The 25,804-nt window shown below is 36.6% G+C and overlaps 1 protein-coding gene across 7 annotated transcripts in view; it reads right to left on the minus strand.

Annotated features, from left to right (window-relative positions):
- Positions 1–25,804, minus strand: part of BLTP1 (bridge-like lipid transfer protein family member 1) — a 158,667-nt gene that overhangs the window by 98,066 nt on the left and 34,797 nt on the right. For 6 of the 7 annotated variants that reach the window (XM_019741409.2, XM_019741413.2, XM_019741412.2 and 3 more), the window contains exons 11-23: positions 25,120–25,270; positions 23,895–24,051; positions 23,410–23,488; positions 21,225–21,316; positions 19,833–19,950; positions 14,793–14,948; positions 14,429–14,526; positions 12,991–13,169; positions 12,726–12,832; positions 11,303–11,511; positions 5,857–6,084; positions 4,940–5,077; positions 600–779 (exon numbers count right to left, since the gene is read on the minus strand). In XM_019741409.2, coding sequence (XP_019596968.2) covers positions 600–779; positions 4,940–5,077; positions 5,857–6,084; positions 11,303–11,511; positions 12,726–12,832; positions 12,991–13,169; positions 14,429–14,526; positions 14,793–14,948; positions 19,833–19,950; positions 21,225–21,316; positions 23,410–23,488; positions 23,895–24,051; positions 25,120–25,270 — 1,892 coding nt within the window. The remainder of the gene's footprint in view (positions 1–599; positions 780–4,939; positions 5,078–5,856; positions 6,085–11,302; positions 11,512–12,725; positions 12,833–12,990; positions 13,170–14,428; positions 14,527–14,792; positions 14,949–19,832; positions 19,951–21,224; positions 21,317–23,409; positions 23,489–23,894; positions 24,052–25,119; positions 25,271–25,804) is intronic. The other variant, XM_019741408.2, reaches the window with a different exon arrangement.

The raw sequence follows: 25,804 nt of genomic DNA on the forward strand, positions 1-25,804 counted from the left end.
TACTTACAAGTAAATTCATTTTTATTTTTTTAACCAGTATCTGCAACACTAATAGCAGGTAAAATAACATTATCTTCCTTTGGGATGTGACAAGTAAAGACCTAGGCTACCTAATCCGTAATACCATAAACGCTATTTTCAAATCCTATTTAAGAACTAAACAAAAAAAGCAAAGTTCTTAGAAAATTATTCTATCTACTAGGAAAAGAAGATTGTTTCAACAGTGGACAACCAACTAATACAATTTTAATAATATATATGTTCTCTCTATAATATGTATGTAACACATATATCTCACCCTGAGTTTTTCCCAAAGAAAGTCTCAAATTCTTTAAAGTACTATGCAAAATTATAAAACATTACACCCATCAGTTTTATGTGACTCAGAAAAGTGAAACTTGTCTCCAACTCATCTATTGCTAAGAAAACTCTGAATGTCAAGAACGACATCCATCCAAAAAGCAAATGGCTGTTGTCTGGCCATCAGAAGGCCGTTAGTGGAAATGCAATGAACATTCAAATGGGCCTACAGCTTACTCTTGGGGCAGTAGGTGGGTAAAGGAAAAAGAAGTCATGAGAGAGTGCTCTGAGAATCATACCTGTGGTGCCGTAACCTTGGCTGTAAGGCTCCCCGCCTGCACGTCAATTAGCCAGGCGTATTCTAAGGAATCACTTCCCAAAGGAAGACCTTCTGCTGAGAACATAGCGTGTGCTCTCAGCTGGAGACCAGACAAACTGATGTGACCTTCCCTAAGTACTTCATCCCCCGGGGGTCGCTGCTGAAAACAGTAACAACAGACTGTAAGAGCACAAGGAAATCGCATTACAATTTCTAGTTGCATTTTCCCCAGAGACTAACATGCTATCTGGAAAATAAGGCCCTGGGATCCCCAAGCTCCTCACACAACCCTGTACCCATAAAAGTCTGCATGAAGCTTCTGTAGTGACAATGCCCACGAGAGCCCAGCTGCAAAGCACAGCAGCACCGTCCTCAGAAGAATGCAGGTCTGATTGGTAACTGCCTTGAGGAGTAAAGAGAAACTAATACTCTGACAGGGAATGTAACAGGCCAGTCTTCTGAGGGAAGGAGGAATCATGAGATTCAAATATTAAAAAGAAGACAGTAACAGGGAACTGTAAGGACCAATAAGACCATAAAATGAAGACCTAGGGAAGGAGGTCATCTTCCACACAGATTTTGAGAACTGCGTAAATATAAAAAGGATAGAGTTATCTTAGAGAATAATTATATACTCACTACTATAAAGCAGCCAATATTTCAAAGAGAAAATTTCTAAGACTTACTCGTTCAGAAAGCTAAAGAATAAGTGCTGAAATAGGGTATTCCGTGGAAGACCACAAAATACTGTTAGGAATACAGAATTCAACCAGCTTGGCAATGCCCTAATATCAGTCGCCAGTTCTGTGGCATCTACCTCCCAGTCTGTCACACACTCACTGACTTCTTCCATCTTCATTGCTATCATCCTCGTCCAAACAAGACCTCGTGCCAGGACCTCTAAAGCCTCCCAGCACTTACTTTTCTCTCTCTCTGCTCCATTCTCTACAAAATAACCAGAGATCTTTTCAAAGGTTAGATTTTATCATGTTCTTGTATCAAGACCATTACATGCCACCAAAGCACCTCATACTGCTCCGTGAGATTATTTATCTTAATTGTAATTCCCTCAAAATGTATCTTCTCCATCGGGTTGATGAGGGTAAAGACCATTTCTGTCTGGTTCACCACGTATCCCAGGGCACCTAACATAACAGAATCACCACAAAAAGTAGACACTGCTGACCGAGCGACTACACAGATGCCTTCACAGCACGTCTTCTCAGAGGCTTGAACACGCTATTACACACTGAGACAGCCCACAGATATTCCCCAAGCCTATTTCAGTATGATAGTCTTTTTAGTGTGTGCGTGCTGGCCATCTCACAGGGTTAGTGTTCCTTGTTTCAACACATTTTGGGAAACATGTTCTTACAATTTTTTTAAGAATGAGGGCTAAGTATAATTCATAAGGACTTCTTAAAATGAAATTTCCGATTGTGACTATAATGTAGTTCTAGAAGCTCTTCTGATGCAGTTTTTCTTGTCTTTTTTTTTTAGTTAAATGTATTGGGGTGACAATGGTTAGTACAATTACATAGGTTTCCAGTGTACAATTCTATAATACATCATCTATCACATTTTTATTACGTTTTCATCTAAATTCTGTGACAGTATATAAAATCGCCTAACTTCTCCAGGCATCAGTTCCCTTAGGTTTTATCTGAGGAGTTGGGAAGGATGGTCAGAAGATTTCTTCTGGCATAAGATTCCATAATTCTCAGAATAAATTTTGTTTTTTTAGTTCAAAAATACATGTGGCTTGTCCTAAAGGTATAGCCCGCCTTTATTGGGGAACACCAATAAAGATTATATGCTGAATTGTATTATGGCTTGCTCCGTGTTGTGGGGTACACGGTGTCCCCCAAAAAGAGACGTTCAAGTCCTGAGCCCGGGTCCCTGTGAATGTGACCTTATTTGGACGTGGGTCTTGACAGATGCGGTCAAGTTAAAGTGCGGTCACGCTGGATTAGGGTGGCCCTAATCCAATGACTGGTGTCCCTGTAAGAGCAGAACTGGGACACAGACACACAGATGGATGTCACGTGAAGACAGAGGCCGAGATTTGAGTGATGTGTCTATAAGACAAGAAAGGCCAAGATTTGTCAGCAGCCACCAAAAGCTAGGAAGGCAAAGCGGAATCCTCTCCAACAGCCTACAGAGAGAGCACGGCCCCACCAAACCCTGATGTCAAACTTCTACGCTACAGAACAGGGAGAGAATAAATGTGTTGTTTCCAGCCAGCCAGGTGGGCTCCTTTCCAGGAGCCCTAGGAAACTAACACACATCATAAGATGATCATGAAGTGAAATGTGTGGTTTCCTAAGTCAAACACAATAACCCATCACTTTAGATCCTTAACCTTGAAGCCCTGAGTTAAGATTAATGCTACCAGGAATAAACACCTACAGTCAGTGACCCCAGACTGACCCTGTGAGACAGTCACAGTGTGAAGCCTCCCAACATGAAAGAATAGTAGACAGTGCAGAGACCAAAGAAGAGACGATTTCCTGGGAACAGTCCCGCCAACCCCACCAAATGTAAGCGAGGTAAGTAGGTAAGAGATTCCAGGACAATGCATCGAGTCCACTGTCTTCAGGGCTAACGTCTAGGAAAGCAGGTGCTTCTACGACCACGGTGAGACCTCCACTCTGTGTTTTCCTTCTCTAATCATCAAATGAATCGGACTTTATACTTCAGTCTGTACAAATCTGCCAATAGCTCAATGACATAGTCCATGTGAACTCTCTTAATGAGATCAACAAAATGTTTTTATATCTGGTACAGTCTTCCGAGAATGCAGTGATTAAAATAAACTGTCACCAGGTACTCATAAGAAATCAGATATTCATCTAAGAGTCTCAGAACTCCACCAGAAGGAGATATTTCCCTTTCACCTTTGTTAATTTCCTCAATAGATTAAAAAAAAGAAGATGGGCTTCCTCTCCACACACTTGCCCCCCAGAATAAAGAACAACAAATTCTAATGACCCACGAATCAGAGAGAGGAGAACAGCAGCTATTTCTAAGGTTTCTATGGCAAGTTAAAATACAAGTGTTACGCAGGTGAGATCTTTGTGAGAGAACAGTCCTGCATCGTGATTTCAGTGGCAATAACGTGGTAAAATGACACAGAACTCGGCACACACAGTGCACCACTGTCAACTTCCTGGTTTGGATACTGTAATTATGTAAAAGACCAACACAGGGGAAACTGGGTGAAGGGGACACAGGGCCACTCTATATAACTTTGAAACTTCCCACAAATCTATTATTATTTTGAAATAAAAATTTAAAAAAGGAAACATTTTGTAGCTAAACAAGCATATATTAAGTGTTAAGTTTTAGCTATTATGATCTCAGTTATGTGAAATGTGTGTGTGTGTGTGTGTGTGTGTGTGTGTGTGTGCCATACATTAGGTTTCTGCAAAAGTAACTGTGGTTTAAAAGGTTAAAAATAATTGCAAAAACCACAATTACTTTTGCACCAACCTAATATATACATATTAAAAAAAGAGTAAGTTAAAATAAATGTTAAAATTATATGTAGAAAAATATAATCAGTTATGGCAAAAGAGTGAAAAGGGGGTGTGCTATTTTAATAGGGTATGCAATTACTGCACTGTAAGTTACTATCCATTGATGATTTGAGGGTATCAGACTCACCCCATTTATAATTTTACTTTGTATTAAAATCCATTTCTATTTCTAAAGCACATAATTTGCCTAAAGTAGGGAAGAGCCCTAGAGCAGTGGTAGATGCTATGAGAAACCATTTGGCATTGAAAAATAATAATAAAATGATAATCTATTTAGGACTGTGAATTAGTCCCATTTGATAAATATTGTTGGTTCTCTTCCAAAAGGGCCCCAGGGATACCTTGAAAGAATTAACAAAGTATCTTGTAAGTATGTTAGATGAAAAGAATAAATCACTGACCATGTAGATACGCATATTTTGAAAATTTATGGCTCTGGTTAATATTCATACTTAGGTTGTGATTTTTAGCAGAACCTACCAACATTTTATACATTTTTCCCTTCCATAAATAAATGGGAAAGTTATAGAGAATTTCTTTCTATTTCTAAAAACAGTAAGACAGAAAATGTAATTGTCTGGGATCACATAAGTAGGGAACAGCAGAAAAAAAAGAAAACTGAGATTCCTGAAAACCTGTCATACATATAAACACGCATACAAAACTTCTTAATATGCTTAAATGAAGAGTCTCTAGTTCAAAGAGCTATATATTCCATGCACAGAAACAAACACACTGTTTTGTCATAAAGAGTCTCTCCCATAACTCACTTTTACATTACCTGATAGTTATCACTGACAAACACATTCAGGGGCGACAGGACGAGTTGCAGCATGGTCTCCCTAAATCCTTTTTTCATTTCAAAACACAGTCTTTCCAAGAAAGCTGTGGGACACTCAGGACCATCAGTAGTGCCGTGCTAAAGTCAAACAAAATACCATAATCAAGACATGGAAAAAATGAAGAGCAAGGATGTGAGGGAAAATAAACATTACATTTGTATAACTAGGAGATGTTTAACAAGGAGAAACAGTGCTTACTGACAAACAGAACTATTCTGTACCCCAGTAAGGACAGTAGGTCTACCAGGCACCAGAGGTGACTTGTCTGCTGTGCAAACCTCGGTCCATGGCATGGTGCAGCCAGCGGGCCACAGAAAGCTCAGGCCTACCCACTCCCTATGTGGCCCTGGGTTCTTTGGGAATACAATCTCGTTCCAAGTCAGCCCTCCAGGCCCAAGGGTCATCCTTAGAGTGGACCAGGATTCTGTGCTGGATCCAAACCTGTGACAAATTTCAATCTCCAACACCAAGCCTGATCTTGATATTGTAGTAGGTCCACCATAAGGCCCCAAACTGGTCTGGAGTTGGAGTACAGTCCCAGAATATCCATCGGTCTAACTGTAAACTAAACAACTCAATGCCATGACAAAATGTTCTAAAGTTACACTAATAGCAAAGAAGAAGCTAAAGTGAAAGGAGAAAAACAGAAAATAAAATTATCAACGATCAAGTAATCACATTATGAAGAAATAAACTAGCTTTATAGAGATAAAAAAAAAGGATAATTTAAAAGTTTTCAAATGTGATTTTTTTTTTAAGTGTGTGCTTGCATGTGTACACACAAACACACAGAGAGTTTTCTATGCTGGGTGAATTTCACAATATACCCAGACTATTTTGATACGTAAACACTTACAACAGGAAGACGTCCATGAACTTTGTACAAATTCACAAGTACAGTGATATCCCAAGGACGCAACGTAAGCGGATGAACTGACTTGGCTGAACTTTCATTTTCCTTTCTATCATTTTCCATTCCAACAGCAGTCCACCCAGAACTGGATGACGTTGACAGTGACAGAACAGGACTTGAAATAACCTCTTCAAAATCCATATACATGTCATCTTCCCCAAAGTAGTTTTCCTATAAATATTAAGAACAAACTGCTATCAAAAGAGGTATGTAACAAAAACTCACCATGGATCTCAAAATTCGTAAACTAAGCAAGTCCCTAATTAACCTATTTTATGTAATTAAAAGCATCAGGTCTGTTTCCTTAAAAATGGGAAAAAGATACATACATTTAAGACATACATACACTTATTTGTCTGTTTAGCAAATAAATATTCTGTGGCAAAAAACACAGAAAGTTATAGAAGTTTATAGTAAAGCTTCAGGTTAAAATCACCTCCAATTACAGCAAAAACTTGCAGTCAAAGTCCCGGAAGAAACCATGGAGGATTTGTAATGGTCAGTGCTTTTCAATCTGTGCTTCCCAGAGAGCTGAGGCAGAGACATCTTTTGGGGAAGCAGATCAATTCACTGAAAATCAGTTTCACTAAATTCAATTAGTTAAATACTATAATTCATATACCCAGTTGGAATACTTATTAGGAATGTTTTAACAACTTTAATAAGAATGTCCAATTTGGGTTATTGGTGACAAAAACATGTGCTATAAACAGTTAACTAAAACTTCTTTTCACCTAGCTCATCCTGGTGTCCTGTGCATTAGTGTCTCAACTACTAATATTCTAGTTTCCTTGCATCAGAATTTATTTTTAATTGAAATACTTTTTTTACCATTGATTCTGAATTTAAATTTTGCTTATTTGATACGTCAGTAGTAATCAAAAGTTATTAAAATATTCTTGTTAACACTGTTAGCTGTATTTGTTCAATATTAGAACCAAGTCAGTATTTTGGTAAATTCTGCATTGTGGTTATTGACACATTTTCTGGCTAGGATTCTGGATATCAGATCAATTACTACCTTTTTATAGGAAAGGGTGTTAAAAGACGTCAGGTCATTCAGTGGCAGGGCTATTAAAGTCACAGCTCTACTGACTCACAGAACTGGTGCTTTTTTCCTCTCTTCTCTACTCTTACTTGCCTTAATACAGGTCCGACTTAGAACATGTATGACATCTTGATAATTGTCCTTATTATATAACTCTGAAGCATGGACAAAGGTGAATAAACATTGGTCTTTATCCTAAATTCCAGTATTAAATCTTTAAAACTAAAAATAAATGTCTAATTGATTTCAATCAACATTAAAACCCTTGAGGTATTTGGAACAATTCTCCTTGAGATCATGTGTTCCCAATCGACCTGCCGTCCAGTCCCACTGACAGGTGCAGGGCGTCTGGAGCTGACACAGGTGGGAAGCGGGATAGTTGTGTTGTGATTTTATCTGCAAATGGCCACCAGGCCCCATCGTCTCTGCCCCACCCCCATCCACACAACCCATCTGTGTATCAAGGTACCTGGTTCATGTTATTAGCCTTCAACATTCTAAGAGTTAACCAATGAATCATTAGAAATAAGTTATACTTACTTCAGCTGATTTTTAATAATCCTACCTTACTAATTTCTTATTTTTAAAATATTCCCTTGTAGTCTCTTACAGTCCCTTACAATTTTAAATCTTTTTAAAAAATGAGATTCCTGTAGATTATTACAATTCAAAGAAAAATATCCTCTTGGGCCTAATGTTTAATTTGCTACTAAAGTAATCTCCACTTAATTATCTGAAACAGAAATAATTTATAACAAATTCTTTAGGGAACACTGAATCCCCCAAATAGCTAATTATTATTAAATGTGCCAATGACTATTTTTAAGGAGTTATAAAACATTAGGAGCCTTTTATGAGTTAACACTTTTGTACTTGTTGAATATTATCAGCAAAATGTACTTCTAAGTTATTAACCCCTTTAAAAAACTAGCCCTAACGTTAAATGTTTAATGTTGGGTATCTGATTTAAATTTTTTTAATATATAAATTCCTTCTGTAATGGCTAATTTCTTAAGGATTCACTAAAAAATAAAAATAAAAAATCACCAAAGCATTGACCAAAGTATAAGGCAAGTAGAAATGTGTTATAGCAAATTTTAAAGGTATTTTAAGATTAATAAATGTACACAAATATTTACAAACACAAATAAAATTTCCATTTTATGGTGTGGCATACAAAATTAAACTGTCTTTAAAATAAATTACAAACAACCCTAGGAGAAGGACGAGGAGGAAGAAGAGGAAGAGAAAGCAGAGAGAGAGGAGAAAAAGAAGAAAACAAAGAAACTTAAAGAATTACATGCATCCCTAATAAAAGGAAGCATAGAAAAACAAAGAAGAAGCAGAGAGTTCATCAGTCTAGAACACTGTTTTGCCTGTCATGCTTTAGATGTATAATTTATAACATATGTCAAAACTTAAGTAGACACTTGTGGGGACAGAGTCGAATGCAGTTTCCAGGCTCTCAGCCTCACGTGGAAAGGTGCTGGCTCAGATAGTAAATGGCCATCAACTGTGATTGGATGGCCATCAGCTGTAACCAGTGAGCCACTGGCCACTAATATAACTGCTGTGGCTATGCTAGCAGAAAATGGGGGCTAGCAAGAAGATGGTGGCTGAACTAGCAAGCGTGGATTGTAGTTAGCACGGCGATTGCAGCTAGCAAGTGAGGTTGGTTTGCAGAGAGAAGTGGACAGCAGGTTGCGGATAGTGTGGCTCCTGCCTCCTGTGTCTCCAACCCAGGCGCCAGCGAGAATATAGTGGTATGACTCCCCTATCTATGGCTCCCTGGGTGTTCCTTTTTGGCCTCACCATGTCCTGCTTTCTTATGTGGGGAACGGGACCAGAGACCCCGCATGACACCCTGCATGACAACACTTTATAGAAGTTCTGAGTTAATCTGATGAATGCAAATACTAATATAATCTTTAGTGCAACAAACTTTTGACACCACTAAAACACTGTTATAAAATTCTTAATGCACAGAAAAGTCTGCATCAAAAACATAATAAACTGTCAACAGAGGTTACATCTATGAAGCAGAATTTATAAAAAAAAAAGTCTAAAATAAAGGCATATACTTCTTTCTCTGTGTTTTTTGTTACCGTCCTCTTATTTTTGATGAATATGTATTACTATGGAATTTTTAAAATAAAAAAAATTGAGGTCTGATGTATATATAATGCAAAATCCAGAGTTAATACCTCTGTAGTAGTATTCAAAATTGGTATTATATGCATATAACCACCCTTACTTGTTAACTAAGCCATTACTTGTATTTATATTAAAATATACAGTTGATCCTTGAACAACACGAGGGGTTAGAGGGTGCTGACCCGTGCACAGACACAATTCCACGTAGAATTTTTCACACCCCAAAATCTTAACTATAGTCATCTCAGTATTTTGGGGACTGATTCCTAGACAGCCCCCACACCCTGCAGGCACCATAATTCCTGGATGTACAAGTCCCTTATATAAAATGGCACAGAGCAATGCATACAGTCAGCCTGAATCTATAGGTTCCCAACCGTCAATCAAAAATACTGTTTTCAATCCGTGGTCAAACTGAATCTGTGGATGCGGAAACCTACGGATACAGAGGGCCAACTGCATATTTATTGAAAAAAATCCACATATAAGTGCACCTGCACTCTCCAAACCCATGTTAATCAACAGCCAACAGTAATTCAGCCTCTTTAGGGAAATTACAACTTGAAAAATGCATTTTAGATCCTTTAGAGTTATTCACATACAATCCCAAGAAAATTAGATATTAAAAGAAATATTTGAGGAATATTTTAGGTCAAACAATCTCCCAGCCCTCCCCACCCCCCAAAGTAAACGTTGTGTATGTGTTTGTTTCCTCTCTTGAATCTGAAGAATCACTTTTTCAGGCATCTCTCTTAAAATCAAACAGAAACTGTAGATTTCCACAAATATTAAACACATTTTTCCTTGCATCTTTTATCTAGAATGAAATCACCTGATGCTTTATGTAGTTTTTATTACACAGACTACAGTAACTCCTGTCCTGAGATTTCAGGTACCTCCCAAACCCATGAACCTAGCACTTCTTCAGAGTCTTTGCTAGCAAACCTTGATTGTCCTTCCCTGACCAACACTGACTACCTGAGACCCTGCCCAGAATTCATCACTCCTGTCACTGAAAATCACAGGATTCCTTGGTAGCTAGGCATGAGATATCCAAACCTCTGCAGGTGTGAAAATGCTAACGGAAGTGCATAAGTAAGCATTGATGGAATTAGATTCACACAAGTAACTCAACTGCTGTGACTGTCAATGTTTGGACAACAGTTCAATGAAAATCTAAAGCAAAGTGAATTTGCAAAATTCTGGAAAAATGCAAAATTTCATGAAGTTGCTGAAAGTGACATTGAATAACAGCTCAAATCACAGGCAAAGCTTTCAGTGATAAGTGAGGATCTGGTAGGCTTAGAGCAGGTTCCTAAAAGTAGAGTAAGTCAGTAAGAACCATTGATGACTTGCTGCAGACTTTTTAAAAGTATGAGTTGAACATCAAAAGAATAAGAGTGATGTCTAGAAAACTGACGAAATCCTCAAACACTGTCCTTAAAATGCCCTCTCTTCATACTCAGGGTACAGACATCAGCCTTTAAGTGCTCTCATGCTGTCGGTGGGGAAATTATACCAATGAATCAACGCTTGATTCAGTCCTTGCTCAAAGTAGTGCCTATTTCTTCAGAACCGAAATTTGTCATATTTTGAAATACATTTTTCATATATTTGCTTCAATTTTTAAGATAGTTTCAAACAAATCTTTGATTATTTACCATACACTACAGCTGCCTGTTTTTAATGGATTCACTTGAAGAAGACTTTTCCTGGCACCAATTATCCTCAGATAACAAGGTTCTCTTGTACTTCTATTGCTGCATCGATTACAATGTGCTAACGTTTGTTCACATATGTCTATCCTGCTTTATCCCTCTAATTAATCTCCCTGAGAACAGATGCTAACAGATGCTATTGTCATCTCTATCTCTAGCAACTAGCATAATTTCTAGAATATACTAAATGCTAAAAAAAAAAAAAAATTGCTAAACTGAGGAGCACACTACTTTTTTAAATTAAATTCATTGGGGTGACAATGATTAGTAAAATTACATGGGTTTCAAGTGTACAAAGGAGTACACTGTTTTTAATAAATAACTTTGTAATTGAGTCTGGTAGTATTAATACAAGTCTAATGAACATTTTAAATCATCCAACTGGCTATTGCAAATGGTCTCAATTTCAATTAGATATTCAGTGCTTTGCCTATGTTTAAAACTATGTAAGTTCTTTTTAAAATCATACCTTTATACACAAAAAGGCATTTAACAGTGGTCCATAGAGAGTTATTTGAGAATCTGGGGAAAGTTCCATTTCCACATGAAGTTTATCAGGGGGAAGCTCCGAGGGATCGACAGGCAGCCGTGAAGAAGTAGAGGGTGAAGAAACAACTCTGTCTGCTGTTTTCTGGGATGGCCTTAATACAGAGAGCATAGTCTCTTCCATTTCTGACACTGGAATAAATTGAGGAAAAAAATATTTGGTGAGGGAGGAAAGTACCTCTTAGAAGTTCTTTTTCTTTTTAATTTGAGTGGTTAGTTTTGACGACCAAACTTCCATGACCAGTCAATTTTATTATTTTCATATCAAATGCAAATTATTTTGTTAAAAAATAGCTACAGCAAATAAAAAAGTCAAAATTGTTGAAAACAAGGGTACTGAACAGCAGAAGGGATTTATAGAATGTGAAATCTCATCATCCAAAGCAGTTGACTCTTCTCTTCCTTTTTATCAAATACTTGACTAGAAGTTCTTCAAGGAACTATTTACTAAGAAATTCTATTTTGCAAAGATGAAAGCAACTGATCTTGATATAACACCTATACTATATCATAAAAAAAAACCCTGAAAGACTAATGATTAAGAATGCAAAATAGAAGTGACTTCATTGAAATATGTGTAGAAATACATAAATCAGACTGCACAGAATCAGGGAAAAGTTCCTGTTAACACAGGCAACATTCTCATCAAGTACTTGCAATACAAATTTGGGTCACAATGAGACTTAACTGTACTTGGGCATTAAAGTATAGTTAGTTTCATATAAACAGCTATTCAAATACCGTGTGATATTATCAAGCTTCATACATACCAACAATTATACAACCTATTCTTTAAAACTTAACTCACTGGAAAAATACACAGAAAATATCACTTGACTCTAATTCCATTTGGACCCTGTAATAAGGCACATAATCTTCAGGGTAACTATGACATCATAGTTGTCAAATGCATTAAAAAAACTAACATTTCACAAAATCAAGTGATTTAAATATATAGATTCACATACATCTTGTTTGATATTCCAGCTCTGCTGCTTCTAGCTTGGAAGACTTGAGAAAATTATATAATTCCTTTCTCTGCACTTATTTCCTCAACCCCACAGTGATAATAATAATGAAAATATCTATTTCACAGAGTTATTTTAAGGACTGAATGACATAATGTGAGCCAGGAAACAGCTTGGCCTAGTATTTGATACATAGGTAAATGCTCAATAAAAGTTAGCTATAATTATACCAAAATTCTTAAAAGATTTTATATGTATACAATTATGTCTAAAGAATAGATGCATTTCCAAACTTTTTAAATTTCTGTCTTGTGTCTTTAATGATTACCAATCATAATACCAGGTGTTTCAAAGTACAAATTATAAAAAAATACTTACATGATTGTTTTAGCTGTTCATCTGCTTTTTGTGGATAAATTGGGTGCCATGTATAATCAATTGTAAGCATGACACTCGGGACAGTCCAGCATTCAACCCAACCAGCTCTTTGAAGAGTAAAAAAATAAAGTTTCTAGTCAGTTACTTATTCCTTTAATTATAGACAAACACCTGGTACAGATAATCAAATTTATTATTATTCTTTGAAAGAATAGTTTCTCCACATATAAACAAAAAACTTAGCTCACTAATTTTATGCACTCACTTTTCTTGAGTAATGTTCCGCCATTTTGGTTTCACTGTTTTCTGGCTACTTTGACACTCAGCAGGAATACCAGTATCATGAGTCATTTTATTTGGGTGGCAATTCTTTACCAGCATAAATAATGAATATTTACTAGGGTGGCAATCTGGTAGAAATAAATGAAGATCAACATCTTCTCCCTAAAAAATAATTTATAATAACACAAAGTAATAAAATAAGTATGTAAACATGTTAGGTTACTATTACAGCCAAGCCTCTCTATAATAATCTTGAGAATCAATTCAAAAGAAATAAAACAGAAATTCCAAAGAGCAGATTTTACATTGAACAGTGAGGAAAATAACTAGAATAAGATTTTGCATCAACTAAAACTAAATTCTGATTAGAAAGACCAGGAAAAAAAAAAACAGGGAAATAAACAAAACAGTGAAAAGATTATCGTCCATGGGTATCCCTGGATATTTCACGTGTAACTCAGTAAAAAAATAAAAAATTAAAAAAAGAAATCATCTCATAAACTCAGGTGGAATTTGTTCTGTATTTTTATGACTTTTAAAAATATGATCCTCTCTTGATTCTAGTAAGTCTTGGTTCCTCAACTGGCTTTTAAGAATTCTGAATTAGCATATCACAGGATCTTCATTCAGCCTAACTGCTTTCTTCGCAGGTCTCCTAATCTTTGTCATCCCCATGCCTGTTTTCTTAACAGGCAGCACAGCAGAGTGGGTAAAAGAGCAGAGCCCTAAGTGTACTGCCTGGGTTCAAATTCCATGTCGTTACTAGACTCGGCTTCCCGTTCCATAAATGCAGACAACCAGCTCAAGAGGGTCGCTCTGGGAATTAAATGAGGGACTGCACACAAAGCACTGGGAATAGTAGCACACATACAAAATGCTTAACAGGTTGCTCTTATTATTGTTGTTGCTATTTTTTTCCACCATAACCTCCATCAATATTACAACTACCACTGACTGCCCACACCCTAAAATTAGGTGTTGCACAAGATTTGGAACTCCTAACAGTGGGCTTTCAGATGAAAGGAAGAAAGGTATTTGTGGTTCTTCCTTGAATTCATGGTGACAATTAGGAATGAAATATCGGGACATGTAAAATCTAGTTCACAGACACAGTAAATATTAGAGCTAGAGGGGTTCTGAAAAAAACATAGATACAGAAATTAGAAATGCATACTAAGAAAATAATCAACTCAGGGCATTGTTTTATTGCCCAACTTCTTAGGTGAACTTGGAGAACTCAGGGGAATTGCAGAACATTGCAGTTATCTGAAAACAGAAACAACAGTACTTCTGTGACACTAAAGTTAGTGAACAATGGAGGAAGGTGAAAATACTTCAGGGTGGCAATGGGATGAGCAGGGGGAGTAAAACAAAGCTTTGGGAAATCTTGTGGAATAAACAAAGCATCCAATTATACGTACTCTCAGGGAGAACTTGGTATTACATGTAGCTGGAACAAAGTCCGTAAAAGGCAAAGAGAAATCAATATTTAGTGTTTCCCCACAGGCTGCCAGATACACTACAAAGAAAAAGAAGAAAAAAGGAAATTTACTTTTAACTTCAATAAAATCTTAAAAATTGCCTTAAATACACACCTAAGCAAAACTAAATTTAAGACTATAAGCTCGTCTAATACAAACTATGAAATAGTTCTCTGGGAGTCTCACAAGATAATGGAAAAAAGATCAATTACAGTATATATTAAAACTATAATATCGATACCAATTTTCTTTATTGGTATTTGTCAATGAACAGAATGCTAAACCTAATTTTTAAAGTTCTTACCGTTTTCCTGTTGTTTAGTGGAACAGTCAATCCAGTTGTGTTGATTAGCAGCCCAAATCATTTCAAATTGATGAAACATGATTTTAAAATTCCATGTATATGGAACAAATGAAAAAATGTCTGGAGCACTATCACTAGACCAGTCTTGAATTAAATCTAAAATTATTGGGGTGGGAGACAGAAATTCAAATGAATTGAAATTCAGAAAACAAAAATGTAAAGATTTAACACCCATCAAAAATAAATTTTTCTTTTATAACTAAAAAGAACTTTTATACTAAAACATTAAAAGATGACTAAGATATAGCTAAATGATTTAACAGCAAACAGATGTTTACTTACTAATCACAGTTCCAAAGAAGAAAAAAATTACGCATTTCGTGAAAATAACCAAAGTGTCCTCTGATAGATGACTGGATAAAGAAGATGTGGTACATATACACAACGGAATATTACTAGGCCATAAAAAAGATGCAATACTGCCATTTGCGACAACATGGGTGGATCTTCAGGTTATCACGATAAGTGAAGTAAGTCAGCAGAAAAAGTCAAGAACCATGACTTCACTCATATGTGGGATATAAAACTAGAGCAACAAAGGAACAAAACAAACGATGCCTTTCAACAGTCGTCTCCTAGAGGTGCTCATCACGCTCACCTGTGTACACTCATAGTCCAGAAACAGTGCTATGAACGAATAATTAGAACTTTGCATGTGTGAGAGAAAGAAACAATTGAAAGCAGTATTGCCAAGCACAGATTTGGACACCGCACAGGCCTGGGTTTAAATTCTGGCTTTATCATTTTACTAGCTATGCAATCTTGAATAAATGACTTAAATGTTACTGGTTTTCTCTTTTACAAAATGGGGACAACTTCACAGATTTATTGTGATATTTGAAACGATATATGTGAAGTTTTAGCTCAGTAACTACCATAGGTGGGCACTCTGCACATGGTAGCATTTATTATTAAAGATATTCTAAGGAAAATAATAAGTAAAAATAATTAAACATTTAAAGTAGTCTTTGAATTTTAAAGGAAAACTTTATACTGAAGATACTACATTCAATAATGAAATCAAAAGTCAAATCTTACATTATATATGAATTCACTTAAAATTTAGCTGCAATGTATAGAAGCTTGTGCAATAGAGAGAAATTCCTCTTAATAAAGTGGCAAAATGATACATTTACTATCAAATGTCATAATTTAAATTAATATTGAGAAGATGCAGAGTTTTCCTATCTCAACGACAAAAGGCATATGGCTATTAGCCTGTTCTATGAATAGAGAAAGGAAAAGTCTGCTTATCAATTTTATTTTAAGTACGTTTTTATTTCATTTAACAAGCAGTCACAGTGGCTCCCCACACTTTACAGTATCTACACTTCTTCTAACCCTGTGCCTCTGCACGCCACCCTACCGAACAAACCAGCAACACTCCCACTTGTGAACTTGATTCTTTAGCAAAACGTCTAGCCCTCGGGAGATGCCCCAAAGTCATCTCTGGAATTAACCAACTCCACAGTGCAAATTCATCCTTCATCAAGCTGATTTCTCACTCTCTCATAAACATTTTTGGTCCTGCACTTTTACTCAAACTATTCATCCTACACTGTTAGGTGTCCTCTCCGCTGAAGGAAAACGACCATCTTTAACAATGACATTACTCTAGGAGAGCACGGGGTCTAGAGTCAAAACCCTGCTTTTAAATGTCTCTTCCACTTCCTAGTTTCCTGACTCTGCCCAAGTCATGGAATGTATCTCTGCTTTAATTTCCTCCTTGTTCACTCAGGGAGAACGTAACAGCTATCCCTTTTCAGAGTTGTTGTGAAGGTACATAAGTGAACACGCTTTGGAATGTTCTGTGGAAACACACTACGCAAATCTTAGTATTACTTATTTACAAAGACCATTTCAGATCTTAATGTCCTTCCCTGATTTCTCTGATCACCTTCAGAACCTAGCGACTGCCTCTGTATTTGTGTCTTACACACATGCATTTGGTATCTTCACAATTCATGCCTGCACGCAAATCTATATCTACACTGTTTGTACTGCTTCATTTGTCTAAGCCTAGTGCATGAGCCGATGTACTTGAGACTGATAAATAACATAAAACAAGAAATGCCCACAGAAGCGGTAAGTTCTCTGAGGGCTGCGATCAGGGTGTAGAGTTGTTTTGAATCATTATTCATGAGAGACTTTCAACTTACACTGATTGTATTTATCCACTTTACACTGCTATTCAATTAAAAGATTGAGATACAATTGCTAGTAAACACAAATTAAAATAATCTACTAATCATCTAAGGAAACGAATGTAATTATATAAAGTTATTAGCCAATTTCTTTTTTAATAAGTCTTAGTTTTTTCTTCACTATCTTATCTGAAATTTCAACATATTCTGCAGTAAGTTTCCCACCAGCTTATACAATATCTTTTCCACTAAATATTAAAAATCATGATAACAAAAATATTTTTACTAGGAGCCTCAACAACGATTTCTAATATAGATTTCTCTTTAAGCCAAAAGCTGTTCTCATTACCAGACAGTCTTATCAAATAATCTGATTGGAAAAAGGAAGCACGTTCTTGATGACTGCCTTACTCTTTCTCAGACAACAAATTTTAAGTTATTAAGATGGCAATCTAAAAGTTAGCTTGGAAAAAACTCATCTGCAGCTCACTCTATAATTAACTTGTTAGCAAACACCCTCCAAAATGCCAATCATTTGGTACCAGGGCTTTGCAATCCTGTTATACTATTTCCTTTTCCCTCTTATGAGCGTAAATCTAAATCAACTTCATTATCCCCAGGACACACTTTGTGTCTGCCTTTAGTTTACATTTTTCATTCCTGAGACTCTATATTATATTTATCAAGAAGCTATCTTTGTCCCACATTGAAATGCCTTAGCAATGATTTTTATCTCATTAATAATTGACATGATTGGCTACTGAGGAATACTGGGCATTCCCTCACACCAGGTCGATAACTTATCTTCTGCAGAATTCTGTCAATAAAGATAAAATTGAGAAAAGAGAAAAGCAATTCAAATACTATGGCCAAGTATGCTTGCTCCAAGGCTAAACTAATATTGCTCTTGAATAGTCATCCTTATTAATGAATAAGTAAGTTTTTAAAGGGCGCCAGAAAGAAATAGAAGTAATATGACTGAACGTTATAGCTGTTATATCTGGGAGACGAGAAGTTTTGTATCTTTCTCTGTTTTTTAAATGTCTCCAAATAAATTTTAGAAGAAAACACATAGCCATAAAAGTGAATTTCAATTAGGTATAAGCATAAAGACTAGAATCAGAGAAAGAAAATAATTTAGGGAAAAACAGGGTTGTAATTTAGGAAATATGTATTTGGCTGTTTTAAAGTAACTAATGCAATACTCAGTCTAAATGAAAGTGCTACTACAAAATAAAATTTTTTAAATCCTGAGAAATTTATACTTAAAGGACTCCAACTATTCTTAGCACTGCTAGAGTCTGAGGATGTGACATGCCTGGAGGAAAAATAATATGAAGGATTAAATGCTTGAAAATAGGAATGAATTTTAAAAGATTAGCAAAGTTAAAAAATACAGTATCTTAAGTGAGAGGGAAAAGGGTACTGTCGAAGAAGCTTCTTTGTAACAGATTCTTGAGCCAGACTACTTGGGTTAAAATCCTAGCTTGACCAACTTGTTGGGTCACATGACCCTGGACAAACACTTGACCACTCTAACCCACTTTCCTTATCTGTAAAATAAGGTCATGGTAAAAATATTGACCTCAAAGAATTATGATGAGGATTCAATGATTGAATATGTGCAAACTGCTTAGAACAGACATACACATAATACACACTGCAAGTTTTAGCTATTGTTTTTTAATAAATCTGAATTGAGTAGTACTTATTCAGTGCTTAGCTTCACAGACAAAGGTTTAACTTACTGGGGACTCTGTCACAATTTCTACTACTGGGTCCCAGATTCGAGCCTTGGAGAATTCTGTAATTCCAAGAACACAGAAGCTCTCTCACCAGTCCCCAACATAAGTCTCTCAAAGCAGAAAACACATATGAAAGAAGTATGATTGAATATACTGTAGTAATGACAGTATAAAAGGCCAAAACTCTAGCAACAGCAAAATTAAGGTAGAAGTTGTTATCCCTACTTCTCAGATAAGGAAACTGAAGCTTAAACAATTAGGTACTTTGGCCAACATCAGACTGCTAGTAAGTGATGTAGGGACAGGACTCTCTATGAAGACCTTACTCTCCACTATACCCTGAGGTATCTAATGGTACGCAGCACAGACCAGATGCTTGTAAACAGCTGGTGAGTGGCGGGACGGACGGATGGATGGATGGATGGACGGACAGATGGATAAATGTAGCAATCAGTCAAGCAAACATAGGTCCTCAGGGGTAGCCATTGACCCTGGCAAATCAGACCCTGTTTGGCTAAACCTTTTCACTGGAAGCCTCAATAAATGCTACTTATTCTTGTGTAGTAATATTTATGTTATTCAGAGACCAAGACAACATGTTCCCATACTCAAGAAATGTAAGTAGCTATTATAATAAAGGAACTTTTCCAACTAAGGCTAGCATCAACTCAATTATCTATGCCAGTGGAAAGGACTAAGTGGAGGCTCGAAATACGAAAATAACATATTTGACTATTTGAATATACTGTTTAATCACAATAATTAGAATAATGAAGCCCTGCTGATGCCTAATCCAGGGAGAGAGAGAAACTGATGCACCTTCTTTATCGTACTCCCCACCAGACTGAAACAAAGACGGGTTCTTTTCATTTCTTCTAAGCTCAATTTTAGGTTCACATTTTCCTTTTTTGGGTTAGAAGAGAGCACAAAACATCTATATCTAAATTTTCCCTTTGACATTCTTAGACCAAAAAGTGTAAAAGAAAGTCTGAACTGCGTCATCAAATCCCGATGTTGAACACAAGCAAAACTCACTGAAAACAAATTCATGGTGCTAAATCTCACCGCATTTACATCTATTAGAAAATTACCTGTGAAAAAGTTCTTCTGTGCAAAGATGAAGTGGTAGGTAGCTTTATACACCTCTAGTTCACACTGCCATGTCTGCGGCATGTTCCATACCCGGGGGTAGCTGGCATTGATGTGGAACTGCAGACCAAACGCAGTGAAAATGTGAGGGCTTAAAGCGGCACACGTGTCAGCAGCATTAGAAATGAACTCACACACCAGTGAGTAATGAAAACTCATTTTCCTACTGAGCTGAACAGAAGGTCACTTCAAGATTTTAATATCGCTATGGGCTAAAGGTCAGTATCCATGGTTACATCCAGTTCCTTGAAATAGAAGCCCTGATGTGGTCAAAACCTTCAGGAACGACAACTCAGGCTGGACTTTTGATACTGTGCTCTAGCTAAGCCAACGGAGTACCAGCCAACAATCTGAACTCCTCTGTAAGCCTGACCTGTGCAGTGAGCAGCTCGGGTCAGGGAGGGTGGAGGACTGCACACTGTCCCACCCTAGCCTGGCCCCCAGCGCCGCCCGGGTTCCCACCTGACAGCACGGTAACTACAGACCTGACGCGGGGCTTTCTGGTGCATTCCACCTGCCAAAGCTGTGCAGTTCTACAATGGCAAGAGCTGCCTGAGCAGGAACAGCATTGCTGCACAGCACTAGTTGTCAGCAAATGCTCAGGAGTCATTCAAATGCTGAATATGCCAGTTTAGCATATGTCTGTGGTATTCAACGTATTCTTGGTGAATGTAAGATTTTCCTCTTAATTTACTTATATATCGTGTATAAATATGCTTGTTTAGACAAGCAATTAAGGCCCTAACGGTACCATCTTACATAAAAGAACCCTCTCTGAATAGCAGCCATTCCACAAAGTGGCTTTTCTTGTTATTGTTACTGTTGTCCCTGATAAAAAATAATAATCTGCCTGATTAATGAGTCCCCAACCTAGAATTTTAGTCATGAGCATTCCCATAGCTTTTTCTGTTTCCAATATAGAGCAAGCCACGTATCAAGAGTCTCCTCCTTTTACCTCCTTCATCAAGCAAACAGCACAATGAATTATTAAGCCCTGAGAAAGAATCCCATGGGGCCAGAAAACATACAGTAAAAAACGATCTTATTTACAACATTGGACAAAGTTAGTCCAGCCATACAATCAAGTTTAAAAACAATATCTGACAACCTTTCCCATTTGTAAAAGCCAAAATCCCTATCTCGTTGCCTTAGCTTCACTTGGCCCATACAAGGAGCAGAGACACAGAGATGCCAGGAGGCCCGCAGCCCTGGGAGTCTCCTCCTCTGCCCAAAATAGGGCCAAGGGCACCTGGGGCTTCTTCAACGAGGGCTTCCTGGTCATTAGAATTTTGATTTTACACACATACATATATCATCATATACTCTCGACTTACTGCTAACATTTCTGCTTCTAAAAGGGTCCGGTACTGCATGCTGGTAGTGGCATCAACATGTAAGAGTTGTCCTTTAATTGCAGGGGTGTAGCCTAGTAAGTGAAAACATAAAAATTAAGAACCTAAAAAATAAGTGTATGTATGTATGTGTATAATATTAAAAGTTTTGGCTGGAAACAACTCCCACCACAACCCAAAGAAGAAATCCCTGAAAAGCGGTGATCAGTCACTATTTAAATATACCCCAATCACGGGGAGCCTGCTACCTAATAGAGACCCTTCTCATCTCAACAGCTCTGAAGGAAGGAAGTTCCATCTTCACATAATGTCTAACATGATGTTACTTTCCAGGGCAAAACTACAGTCTAGGCCATAAATACCAGTTTTCAATGACTTAAGAGCCCCAACTCCTCTCTTCTCCCTCTGACTCCAGGGTACATGTCTGCATCATTTTCATACTCCTTATGCAGTGGCAGTTACCAAACCACACAGCCCATTCTGAGCAAACGCAGCACAGTTCAGAGTAGTTCACTTCCTTTCTTGATGGGTTGCCTTTCTAGAAACACTACCTCACTGGTGATTATTATATAGCTTCTTCAACATGCATCCTACTCTGGGCATTTATTTTTCAAACACCTGAATCTCTGACAACCTTTTTAAATGTATCTGACACCTAGCTTGTTATTGTCTAACAGTTACCTGAGCCTGTTTGCCCCTCAGATAGTCATCTTAAAAGCCACCTAACCTTTACCAAGAACCTGACTGGATTTTCCTTAGGCCCTAACTCACTCCAGAGCGCCACACCGCGAGTTCTATGGCACTTCCCAAGAATGCATCATAGGTATGCTCAAGACAGTGAGCCCCTCAGCCCCCAAGTGGCCCTTTTCCCCCAGGGCACTGACAACTATACAAAAAAATTGTGCAAATATTCTTTCCTATGTGCACAATCAGTACAAAAATGGTGGCAGCACTCCCTCAATTGAACCATTCTCCATTTTGTGCAGCCCCCAACTGCCTCTTTCCCCACTTCATGTCTGTAACTATGGCTGTGCTAAGAGATGCTTCTTTCCAATCGACTAAGCTGAATCAGTGAGTCCTAGAGAACAGCAAGCAGCTGCTTCAAGATTCAGTAGGATTGTTCCTTTAAAACTAGCTAAAAGAAGGTTAGTTCTTCACTAAACAGCCACAGAGTTACAGGGAAAATATACATTCTGCCATTCTTAGTCAGTTTTTCAATTGATTATCTATGCAAGTAAACACAACTGCTACCTTTTTCTTTCTAAGGGAGCTTATGAATCTAGTCAGCCCTCTGCCTGCTTTCTTCTTATACAAGCAACAAAATGAGTGACAGAAATTATAGCTATCAGGGCATTATTTAATATTTTAAATATGACGTGTTTTCCTTTCTTAAAGTTATGCTGTTCAAAGTAGCCAGCTTACTGCCTGACAAAATCTAACATAACTTAAACCAAAGCTTATTAGTCACTCTGTCAATTACTGCCCATGCACCAGGTGCCACGTGCTGGGTTCAGCATCAGCTATACAGCCATGAAAGATGGACACAGCATCTGCTCTCATGGAGCAACAGGAAAAACTAACAGGAAATACACGCTAAACAAATTATGCTCATTCTTGCAAAAGAGGAATTAGTGTAAAATGAACAGATAGAATTATAAGACTTAGATTTTTAAAATTTTCCCCTCTCCAGGTGCACAAATAATTTAATTATGTACTATTTACTTTAATTATGTAATATTTGATATAACTATAGGTAAATCAAAATATAACAAGCTGAAAAATAAAACCCATTAATTAATGTTAATTTAAATGGATTAACATAGTATTATTTATATATTATTTCCCTACTAATCATTTTTCAGTTTTTTTAATTTTTCAATTACAGTTGACATTCAATATTATATTAGTTTCGGGTATACAGTATAGTGGTTAGACAACTTACAAAGTGATCCCACCGATAAGTCTAGTACCCACCTGGCACTATACATAGTTATTACCATATTATTGACTATATTCCCTGTGCTGCACTTTACATCCTCGTGACTATTTTCTAACTGCTGATCTTAATCCCTCCCCCGGTTTCCCACACAGCCCTTAAGCCCCCTCCCACCTGATTAGTTTGTTCCTACTAATCATTTCAAACAGAAAAGCACTCATTGCAGCTTACCATTTTCCTCCACTGTCATTGGAATATTAATTTCTAAATAAGAGCCGGCTCCTACATTTACATGTATAGCATTTGTTTCCTACAAAAGAAAAAAAATTAATTCATATAAAACATGTATTATAATTATACTCCCATCTTTATTTTTCAGCTATTATCACATACAAAATAAAATCATCAATGATACTAAATAGGTATTAAAAGTTCCTAAGAACAAAAGTTCAAATTTACACCACAAATAGACTAAAATAATTTGGCCATATGTAAGAGAGAAAATGAAGCAGACTATAGTGTAAAAGTGTATTATTAACTTCTTTCTACTATTTGACATTTAATGAAAGTAACACATATATATTTATTGGGGGGTGGGGTAGCAGGAAGTTCAGAGAAATGAATCTAAGTATATAGGACCAGTCACCAGAAAAATACTCTGGAAAATAATGTTCAGATTTTAAACACGTTTTCTATGATATTATTCCAATAATTACCCTATTTTTGGTAAACAGCAAGTCAATTGTAGCATCTGCAATAATATTCATTCGCAGTTCAAAAGCAAGGATCTGCCGTGGTTTCCCAGGCTGTGCAATTTCAGAAACTTTCAGAACTTGATAATCAGGTGGGAAAAAAAACTTCCATAAACAGTCTCTGTATAAGGAGGTAGAAAGAATAATGACATTATTCCAACAAAATTATCTCCGACAAGGGACCAAAATCAGAATTCTAACTTAATAGTAACATTGCTATCTCATTTAACAATTACACATGAAATATTAAAAACATGAAGTCACAAAACACCTACTATAATTTCCCTTCAGTAAAACAGAAGACTGTTGGCTCCAATGTTTTATACTGACAGACATCAATGAGCTCTGAGTACTTAATAAATATACTATTATCAAATGAGACATAGGTAAAACCAATTTGTGCTGTTCAAGCACAGTATGAGAAATGAAAGACTTTCTACAGGTGTATCAATGGTCCAAATGGCAAAGTTGCTAAACCAACTTTAAGTAAGGTCTATTTACATCAAAATTTAGATGTGTCCTCAGAACTACTGGTAAATGTCCTCTCCTTTGTTTAAAAGGCTTCGATAAATGGAAAAATGTTCATAATATGTAAGAGTTATTTCAAAACTAACAGAATGACTAAAAACTAAAAGACCTTTAAAACATTCTCTGTGACCTCCAGTATAAAATCTGTATTTCTTAAATACCTCCACCTCCAGACCTGTGAGAGTCCGTAGTTTAAGCCACACAGCCTGTGGTACTCTGTTATGGCAGCCTTAGCAAACCAAAACAGTACCTTTCTAAACTGCTCATCAAGACTTTTTGCTCACCTCTGTTATAGCACGTTAATGAACCTCTTTGGGTTTCTTTCCTCTACTAACACTAAACAATAAGCTTCTTTTATCTCTGAATCTTCATAGACCCCCAAATCACTGGCATGGATGTTGATCAAATACAAAAGAAAAAATGAAGGAACCAATGAATGTGCTGTCACACACCATTCTTCTAATGAACGCGCTCCTCCTCTGGAACTTGCTCACCCCAATTTCTCTACAAACAAGTAATTATTCGGTTGAAAACGTCTAGGGATATTGTACCCCGGCATAATAACACACCTTAGAAAACTGTTAAGCTAGTTTGGATAAAAATTACAGTATTAGCTCTATGCATTTGAAAGACTCATTAGAAACATAATTTACTCAAGTACCTCTGCCTATCAGCCCATGGCCCGTAGTTGAAATCTGTTCCTTTGCCACAAACTATATCCAGTCCCCAACATGGAGGCAAATCTTGTAATTTGCAATCCTCACTGCTGATTTCTCCTTCAATATTTTCTTCTGTTTCTTCTGGAACAAGACCTACATTGCAGAATATACAATATAAAGGCAGTTACTTAAAATAACCATTAGCAAGTTTCTTTAGATCATCACCTCTAAAAACTTTTTGATCTCAGGAATACTTTAGACTCTTAAAAATTATTGAGGACCCCAAAGTAGGTATTTTTGTATTATCTCTATCAAAATTTACAGTATTCAAATTTCAAGTTGAGCAATTTTTTAAAATTCTGTTATTTTTACAATCAACTCATTATATGTTCACATAATGACATGTCTAATAAAATGTAATGAAAATAATACGGAAAATAACCATTTTAATAAAAATTTAGTAAAATTTTAATTTCATCTTAATGAAAATACTTTTTTAAAAAAAATAACCATGTTTTCTAAAACAATTTAGTGAGAAGTATTGGCATTGTTTTTATCTTGGCAAATCTTGTTAATGTCCAGCTTAATAGAAAACAGGTGAATTCTCATAACTGCTTCTGCATTTAGTCTGTTGTTCAAGGATTTGAAGAAAAACTAGCTTCATACAAATAGGTGGATAGAAAAGGG

The sequence above is a fragment of the Rhinolophus sinicus genome, linkage group LG07 (genome assembly GCF_036562045.2).
Source record: "Rhinolophus sinicus isolate RSC01 linkage group LG07, ASM3656204v1, whole genome shotgun sequence".
Lineage (NCBI taxonomy): Eukaryota > Metazoa > Chordata > Mammalia > Chiroptera > Rhinolophidae > Rhinolophus > Rhinolophus sinicus.